The sequence below is a fragment of the Andrographis paniculata genome, unplaced genomic scaffold (genome assembly GCF_009805555.1).
Source record: "Andrographis paniculata isolate CXL003 unplaced genomic scaffold, ASM980555v1 Contig35END, whole genome shotgun sequence".
Taxonomy (NCBI): Eukaryota; Viridiplantae; Streptophyta; class Magnoliopsida; order Lamiales; family Acanthaceae; genus Andrographis; species Andrographis paniculata.
Window position 1 is genome coordinate 1,890,209 of NW_026137568.1, and position 8,757 is coordinate 1,898,965.

Consider the following 8,757-nt stretch of genomic DNA (forward strand, 5'->3'; position numbering starts at 1 on the left):
GCACCAGTGGTCTAGTGGTAGAATAGTACCCTGCCACGGTACAGACCCGGGTTCGATTCCCGGCTGGTGCAATTTGTTTTTTAATTTTTTTTATTAATATTTTCCCCATTTTCCTCCTCCCTTCACTCTACTGTTTTCCGACATTCTTCTTTCTTCTTCTTCATCGTCGCCACCGATGGCCTTGGCGGCGCCGGGAGGAGGAGGAGCAGTTCTTCCACCGTGTTTTTCTCGTTACCCAAAACGCTTCTTAATCCCCCACAAAACTAGAAAAAAGTTATGTATCTTCTGTTCATCCTCCAATCCCACTTCTCCTTCCTCCAAAATTTTCCTCCCTTTCTTGCACGTTCCCGCAAGGAACCAGGTCGAGAAACACTCCTCCCCACCTGAGGTTGAAGACAATTCCGATCCAATTTTAAAATTCCTCAAGTCCCGCGCTCCAATTCCGGATCCTAGTCAAGAAGGTAAAATTTCACTTCAGAAGAATCGAAGATCTTCATGGCATCTGGCCCCTAATTTCGCAGACGCGGAACCTGAATCGGAAACAGAAACCATAGCCGAGAATCTTCAGACCGATAATAGAGAAATTTCATCCCCCGAAGTAGGGGGAACAGTGGGGGAAGTATTATCCATTGCTAGGGTTTTGCCGGAAAACGTGACAATAGGCGAGGCACTGGAGATGCGCGGAATTGAATTGGGAGAGGATGAGTGTGTGGAGGTTCTGAAATTGTTGGGTGAAGAAGGCAATTGGATAAGCTGTCTGTATTTGTTTGAGTGGATGGGGTTGAGGGAGCCATGTCTGGTATCTCCTAGAGCATGTTCAGTTTTGTTCACAGTTTTGGGGAAGGCAGGGAAAGGGGAAGAGCTACTGTTGGTGTTTAGGAATCTGCCATTTCAGCAGAATAAGCAATTCATGGATGTTCGTGTCTACAATTCTGCTCTTTCAGGTCTATTGTTTTGTGGGAGGTATAGTGATTCGAATCGAACATGGTTATTTTTGTGCTATTTTGGAATGTGATTTCCTTCTTGGTTTGATGTTTGTGAGGAAGATCATTTGGAAGCTAGATTGATTTTAGTTTAAGTTGTTTTTGTCATGTGTTTAAGATGACTTATTCGATTGAGTTCTTATGAAATTTGATGGCATTACTTGTGCAAATGTAGTTGCCTTGTTTGATATATTTATGAGGAAACTTGGAAGGAAGCAAGATCAATTTTAGTTTAAGTTATTTCAATTTGATGATTTTTTCGATTGAGTTCTTATGATATTTGATGGCATTACTTTGTGCAAATGTAGTTGCCTTGTTTGATATATTTACGAGGAAACTTGGAAGGAAGCAAGATCGATTTTAGTTTAAGTTATTTCAATTCGATGGTTTTTTCGATTGAGTTCTTATGATATTTGATAGCATTACTTTTGGATGTTAATGCAAATGCAAAAGGCATATTAGGATATAGTTTTCGTTGCTCGTCTCCTGCTACATTTGCATGCTTTGGTGAGTTTTATTTGGTTATATAATGTTTCTTGATTGGTCTTAGGTGTTTTGCCGATTATTTGTTTGCTGATTTCATAGTTGTCGATGGAGCTATAATTTTACAATATAGTATTATAATTTTTATTTGATAAATGTAGAGTTTATACTTTTATATTATGTAGCTACTTCTAGTTCTGAAAAGGAAAAGAACATTGTTCGATATTACGAACATATAATGGGAAAATGAATGAAAATGAAGAATATTCATAAAAGAGTAGGTTCGGAATGAAAATTATTTATCAGATTTTGAACAAGATTAACTTTGATTATCCATCTATCATAGTAGTTGTGATCTAATTGTTTTGGCTTATATAACTATTTATAAACTATGATTATGTATTTTTTGCAATTTTATTGATTTGAATGAATTCTCTTATACAATTTTATCGTAAATCGGTATATATAATAATGTTTATATCTATATCTTAAATTTTTAAATAGTAGTCATTCTGGCTATAGCATTTTAGAGGTCGACCGCCTTATATCACTATAAGAGATTGACATAGTTGCTTATTTGTTTTCTTGTAAATGATGATCTAAAGATGCTTGTTGTCTTCTTTCTAATAAATAAGGTACGACGATGCTTGGAAAGTTCTTGAGTCGATGGAAATGAATAACATCCAACCGGATCATGTAACAAGTTCGATAATGATTACGATCATGAGGAAGAGGGGAGACGCCGCAAAAGATGTGTGGCATTTCTTCGAAAAGTTCAACAAGAAAAGGATTGCGTGGAGTGTGGAATCTGCCGGTGCTCTTATAAAGTCATTTTGCGACGAGGGTTTAAAGAAAGAAGCTCTTATCATCCAATCCGAGCTCGAGAAGAGAGGGATATCGTCGAATGCTATCATTTACAACACGATTATCGATGCTTACGGTAAATCAGGGCAGATTGAAGAGGCGGAAGGCCTTTTTGCGGAGATGAAAATTAAACGAGTAGCGCCAACAGCCGCGACATACAATATATTAATGGATGCCTACAGTCGAAAAGTGCAGCCGGAAATTGTCGAGAAATTGCTTCAAGAAATGGAGGCTGCAGGATTGGAGCCGAATGTCAGATCGTATACTTGTCTGATTAGCGCATACGGGAGGCAGAAGAAAATGAGCGACATGGCGGCAAACGCATTCTTGAAAATGAAGAAGGTCGGGATAAAGCCGTCGTCGCATTCCTACACGGCTCTTATCCACGCGTACGCCTTAGACGGATGGCACGAGAAATCTTACGCGACGTTCGATAATATGCTACGGGAGGGAATAAAACCGTCGATCGAAACGTATACTGCCTTGTTGGACGCGTTCCGGCGCGCGGGAGACACCGAAACACTTACGAGTATATGGAAGATGATGATGCGGGACAAAATCGAAGGGACTCGAGTTACTTTCAACATATTACTCGACGGGTTCGCGAAACAAGGGCAGTACGTGCGAGCGCGAGACGTGATTTGCGAGTTCGGAAAGCTCGGGATTCATCCGACGGTCGTGACGTACAACATGCTTATAAATGCGTATGCGCGGGGTGGGATGGACTCGAAATTGCCGCAGCTGTTGAAAGAGATGGCTGCGCTCGGCCTGAAACCCGACTCTGTCACTTATTCTACGATGATTTATGCGTTTATTCGTGTTCGTGATTTCAGGAGGGCATTTTTTTATCATAAGCAGATGGTGAAGAGTAACCAAGTTCCCGATGCGAGATCGTATCAGAAGCTCAGAGAGATTTTGGAGGAGAAAGTCAAGACGAAGAATCGGAAGGATAAAAGCGCGATTATGGGAATCATTAGAAGCAGTGCTGGATTGTTGAAGCAGAGGAAGAAAGGTCAGAAAGATGAGTTCTGGAAACATAAGAAACGATTTCGATCTCCCGGCTTCGATCGAGAGTCGAGGTGAGAATTGTTTTATTTCCGTGTTTCTTCAAAAGTTTTGATTTTTATCTCTCGAATTTTCGTATCTTGCTTTTACTGTAATTGTTAGTAGATTGCGTTATGTGAAATAGTGTATTCCCTCCGTCGACTTTATATGTTTATTTTTTGCGCGAAGATTATAGTTGATACTTTTGCTTATTTTTTGCGCGAAGATTATAGTTGATACTTTTGCGTGTAAAGATTTTTTTACCTTTAGGATTTTTAATTTGATGTGATGGTATTGATGTAAATGTGTGTAATGTTGACACTTATTATATCGTGTTTATAGGAAATACTGCCTTTGTCAGACTATAAAGGTTTCATTTACTTTTTTGCGTGTTGATATTTGAATATTAATTATTATATGAAAACGTAGTATTATTAAGAGAAAAGAGCAAAAATATTTTTATTAGTGTCTTATAATACTATTATAATAATATTTGTTCAAAAAAATATACAAATATAAAGATATTTTTACTGTTAAGTATAATGACGACAAAAGTTAAATAAGACCCTTAGAGCCGGACGGAGGGAGTAGTATCTCCATCCGCCTACAAGGATTACATTTATCATTTGTGTTATTATACTTGTACAAATGTCATTATATTAGTATTATAAGACACTAATAGAAACATTTTTGGTATTTTTCCTTAATTTGTACGACATTTTGACATAATAAGTAATATTCAGAAATCAACACGCAAAATATAAATATGATCCTTAGAGCCGGAGGAAATATATATATTTTGTGCAAAGTGTATATCTTTCAGGTTAACGGAAAGAGTATTTGCCGGCTCGGACACTGATTGCCTTATGCAGCACCGGTTGCAGCTACTGGCTCACTGTTTTTCCATCAACAGAATTGGGCGCTTCGCCATCCAATTGATAGGGTTCTTTGTCGTGACCGTGTTCGTGTTCGTGTTCATGTTCTCGACGTATGATAAAGGAGGCTTTGTCATCATGTTCGTGGGGGCACTCGGACACCATCGACAACGACGATGGCGACAGCAAAGCAGCAGAGGGTGCAAAGGATGTTAGGACAGTTCCTGTTTAATGAGACCTATCCTCAAATTAAATGCAACAAAAGCCTTTAGATGTAAGAAGAGTTCTATATCATAGAAGAAAATTCTAAGTATGAGAAAGTAAAGTGAACATAAACAGGGCTACTTATGTGTTAAATCTTACAATCACTATGTTCTCAAGACACATATATATAATGACCTTTTTAAGTAAACACAGGTAAGAAGTAAGGAGTGAAAATGCCTTATCTACAGGGAGAGAACCAACACATTGTTCGTCGACGATGCCGTCGTTGTCGTCTCGTGCACGTTCATAGATTGGATGACGGGCTTTCATCCTCGCCGATATTCTGCTTCCCGTAAACCTGCAAATTCGTCGCTCCTGAAAAGTAGAATGTGCAAAGCACAGTTAAACGACATCGTCGATCAAAAGATAGATTTTTTTTCAGAAATATCGAGTTTTGGCACCATTTTTGCTCGTCGTCTCTTCCGCGCCGATCTCGTCTTGCCATCTGAGCTCGAGGTCCGACGAATCAAGAACTCGAAACGGCGCATCTGTCGACATCGAAGAACAGTTTTGAGGAACGGAGAACGAAATCCGGCTGCTCGTCGTCTGTTTCTTAGTCGAAGAAGATTCCGCGGTCGAGCACAAGTCGTCGTCGTCCATTTTCGAGACCCCTTTGCCATTGTTACATAAGTTGTCTCTCGCCGGCCTGTCGTCTTCCCTCGATTTCGATCTCTTCTTATTCGGAACGACGTTTTCTAAGTTTCTCATCGATGGCACCCTTTGATCGAGCGACGAACTGACCGGGCCGAGACCCTTTTCTTTCACAACCACCTTCGGATTGACATCCGAGTTGTCGAATACTTCTTCATTCGCCGCCCGTTCCGTCGCTTCGTTTCCGCGCATGACCGCAATAGCTTCCGTTAACTTATCCCGCGCCAAATCGACATCGATTATCGGCTTCGGGTAGTTCACACCCAGGTCGACGCCGGCGGATTTAAGCACGGCAGGAGGAGCGTCCCACGGATGATGAATCCACTCGGTAGGCATCCGAGCTAATTCCGGCAGCCATTGCCGCACGTATTCACCCTCCGGATCGAACTTGAATCCCTGAATCTGGATATCGAATCGAAATTAATCATACGATACAACGATCACGCTTTCCGTAACGAAATTCTTCTTACCTGCGGGCTATCCATCCGCTCGAGTTCATGCCCGTCGGGAAGGCTTCCGGATATATATTGCCAGCCAAGAATATCGCTTTCCAAGTCCGCGTCGAGAAGTGTATCCCAAAAGTACTTCATTCCCCATTGCCATGGCAGCAGAAGAAATTTAACGAAGAAGCTCGAAACGATTACCCGAATCCGATTATGGATCCACCCGGTCGCCCAGAGTTCTCGCATTCCGGCGTCGACTAGTGGATAACCGGTTCGACCTTGTCGCCAAGCCTTGAAATTGGTCTGGTTGACGTCCCATGGGAAAAATTTCAGGCTGCTAAGCAACGACTTTTCGTGGGTGAAGGGAAAATTGAAGCAAATGTATCGGGAATATTCTCGAAGTCCCACAGCCTTGAGAAATAGCGCGGCACTCTCTTCTCTGTCAGCGTTCTTCTCATTCTTCCAAACGAGTTGTTTCAGACACACGAACTGGAACACTTTTCGAACGCTGAGCTCCCCGAAATGAAGATACGGCGACAGAAGCGATGTCGAGTTCCCGCCGACCCTGAGGCGATCCTTCGAGTAATTGAACAGATGCTTCTCGACAAATTCGTTGAATGCCTTGTCGGCATTGCTCCAGCCCGGAGACCACCCTCTCCCTAATAGAGCATTGCTCGACTTTTCCGATTCATTTTCGAGACCCAGCGCGTCGATCGGCGTATTTTCGACAGTTCCTGGCAAACAATAGAACTAGTTTCGTTCGTAACATTTTCGTTGGTTCATTTCCAGGGGCACGAAGAGGTTGGGGCGTACCAGTTGTGGGAAGTAGACGCCACGGTGGAAGATGTGATACGGGTTCCTTTGGCATGCTCAAGCATTTGTCCCAGTATGCGTCGAACGTTGTGAAAGCTCGATCATTATCGTCGCGGATTTCCCAGGGCTCAAACAATAGTTCGCCATTATAGCCTTGCACGTCAATTTCAAGCTCGATCAACTTCTGCTTGATATTGTGGTCGCGAACTAGTGAAATTGGATCTGCAGAGGATGCCGGTTAAAATGTCATTCAGCAATTTAAACTCTCGTAATTACGCCACAGATTTCAGATCACTATAGAATAAAGAATCTCAGGCAGAAATTTCACTCAGATATCAAATTTGTCCAAATACTATCGTATCACTACAAACTTATTGCCACGACCTGTTCCAAATTCGACGAATATAACTCTTTCCAACTTTAAAAAAAAAAAACTTCGAAGATGCGAAAATTACATTACAATAGAAGATTAAAGATCAAAATGAAGTAGCAAGCTCAAAGTCATTTTCTTTCATATTCACTGAACTAATCAACAATATCATCGTCAACCTCAAGCCTGAAGATCCTAACACAGTGTTCATGTCAACACCACAATTCCATAAAAAACGAAAGATTTATAGCTCCGAATATTAAATGCAAACCAATGACGCAGCCACTTCCAACTCCAGCAAAGGTATAATCGTAATCACCATATGAGAATTCGAACACATTCGATAAAGATGATAACCATATTAAATCTCCCGAAACAGTAACTGCAAAGTGACTTTCTTCCATTAATTATCCATTATCATCACCAATTCCATAACACCACAACCCCATCGAAAACCAAAGATTTATAGCTGTAAAAACATCAAAAAAATGCCATTTCCACATCAACTCCAACAAAGGCACCATCAAAATCATCCAAACGACAAAATCAAAACACTTACCATAGAGATGGTTATACACAACTCTCGTCGCCCCAACAGCAGTGATGCAATCCAACAGAGCAGAAAGAGTGCTCTGTGTCTTAATCAGCACAAGCTCTGCACCGAGAGATTTCAACGATTGCTGCAGATGGATAAGCGATTGTTTCATCCACCATCTCGACACTCGCCCCGGGTAATACTGACCTTCTTCCTTCGGACACCATATAAACACCGGCAACACACTCCCATCCCTTGCAGCAGCTGCCAAAGCTGGATTGTCTTCTATCCTCAAATCCCTTCGAAACCAAACTACCGTCGTACAACACTTCTTCTCCATTACCCTACCAATTCGAACTCTTCGAATACCACAAAATCTCTAACCCCACAAATTCATCTGTCTTGCCGCAATCACAACAATTTCTACAAGATCAACCACAATTCAACTCTACCAGAAACCTAATTTTCACCTAACAAATCATCCAATCCTTCTTCAATAACACACTAAAACAAACTTATCATCTCAGATCCGAAAAATCGAAGAGAAGAATTTTCACGATTACAGCACAACCAATAATCAAGGAGAAGAAAGTAAGACGGGATCGAAGAATTAGGTACCGACAAAAATCTGAGGGAGCCACTTGTTAAACAGAGATTGGGGGAATTTTCTGAGCTTGAGGATTAGACTTCATGTGAGGCAAGTTGGGGGTTTCCGAAGACGAAGAACTACCCACTCCATAAAGGAAAAAGGGGAAATCATATAAAATCATCATTGAATAATGTTATCCGCAGGACCACAAACATCTCGAAAGGCCTAGAAATAATGCAAAAGGTACAAACAACAACAGTATCTGGAAAACTTATTCCACGGCACTGCACACATGTAGAAAGGAATTCGACAGGCAGCAAATCAATCAGGTAAAAATTCCTGAGAGTTTTGACTGCGGATTCTTAACCGAACTGACAGAGTAATCTCAAAATTAACCACAGGAAAAACAAACCGTTCTCGAAATCATAGACCAGAGGCCAAACTGCGAAGACCACCAAAATCAAAGCGTCCAAACTTTCCAGCATGGTTCGACCATCGGATTAGATGCGCCAATTTTGGAGTAGGATTAGGGTTAGGGTTAGGGTTAAGGTTGGGGATGAATGGAGACAAGATGATGAAAGAATTCATTCATTCAATCAAGCTATCATCAATCAAATCGGTCTCAGTGACTCATATAATTGAATTGCACCAACCTTTGACGGATGGAAATATCCGAAAATATCAGCTAGCTCCACACGCCATGAATTCCCCCACAGGATGCCCAATTCCACTTCCATCTCCCTTTCCCCATCAAATCAATTCAACTCAACTGTTCAGCTCTTCCTTCCCACAACTCCAAATCAGCTGCACTCATTTGTTGACGAGAAATGATGCTCCAATTGT

The 8,757-nt window shown here is 41.3% G+C and overlaps 2 protein-coding genes and 1 non-coding gene across 7 annotated transcripts; 2 read left to right on the plus strand and 1 right to left on the minus strand.

Moving 5' to 3' along the window:
* Nucleotides 1-71, plus strand: TRNAG-GCC (transfer RNA glycine (anticodon GCC)). The gene has a single exon. It is a non-coding gene; the product is annotated as a tRNA-Gly (tRNA).
* Nucleotides 72-110: 39 nt separating this feature from the next.
* On the plus strand, nucleotides 111-4,465 carry LOC127249405 (pentatricopeptide repeat-containing protein At5g50280, chloroplastic). Its single transcript, XM_051272179.1, has 3 exons — nucleotides 111-963; nucleotides 2,102-3,409; nucleotides 4,198-4,465. Exons 1-3 carry the CDS (start codon nucleotides 176-178, stop codon nucleotides 4,463-4,465), a joined length of 2,364 nt encoding a protein of 787 aa, XP_051128136.1. The 5' UTR covers nucleotides 111-175.
* LOC127249406 (cryptochrome-1) lies at nucleotides 3,930-8,757 on the minus strand. 5 transcript variants are annotated; one of them, XR_007838309.1, is made up of 6 exons: nucleotides 7,350-8,757; nucleotides 6,421-6,642; nucleotides 5,635-6,341; nucleotides 4,915-5,566; nucleotides 4,691-4,828; nucleotides 3,930-4,473 (listed from the first exon to the last, which is right to left on the minus strand). XR_007838309.1 is itself a non-coding variant. In XM_051272182.1 (6 exons), exons 1-5 carry the CDS (start codon nucleotides 7,663-7,665, stop codon nucleotides 4,758-4,760), a joined length of 1,968 nt encoding a protein of 655 aa, XP_051128139.1. In that variant the 5' UTR covers nucleotides 7,666-8,757; the 3' UTR covers nucleotides 3,930-4,473; nucleotides 4,715-4,757. The 5 variants fall into 5 exon arrangements, 3 of the variants coding, with proteins under 3 accessions (XP_051128139.1, XP_051128138.1, XP_051128137.1); XR_007838308.1 differs by having other exon boundaries at nucleotides 3,930-4,487; XM_051272182.1 differs by having other exon boundaries at nucleotides 4,715-4,828.

Excerpts from the sequence above, each read along its gene's own strand:
- LOC127249405 (XM_051272179.1), top strand. The coding sequence starts at position 176 with ATGGCCTTGGCGGCGCCGGGAGGAGGAGGAGCAGTTCTTCCACCGTGT. Across the intron at positions 964-2,101 it reads GGTCTATTGTTTTGTGGGAG|GTACGACGATGCTTGGAAAG; the intron begins GTATAGTGATTC and ends CTAATAAATAAG. Across the intron at positions 3,410-4,197 it reads GGCTTCGATCGAGAGTCGAG|GTTAACGGAAAGAGTATTTG; the intron begins GTGAGAATTGTT and ends TATATCTTTCAG.
- LOC127249406 (XM_051272182.1), bottom strand. The coding sequence starts at position 7,665 with ATGGAGAAGAAGTGTTGTACGACGGTAGTTTGGTTTCGAAGGGATTTG. Across the intron at positions 5,567-5,634 it reads AGCGGATGGATAGCCCGCAG|ATTCAGGGATTCAAGTTCGA; the intron begins GTAAGAAGAATT and ends TTCGATATCCAG. Across the intron at positions 4,829-4,914 it reads AGAGACGACGAGCAAAAATG|GAGCGACGAATTTGCAGGTT; the intron begins GTGCCAAAACTC and ends TCTACTTTTCAG.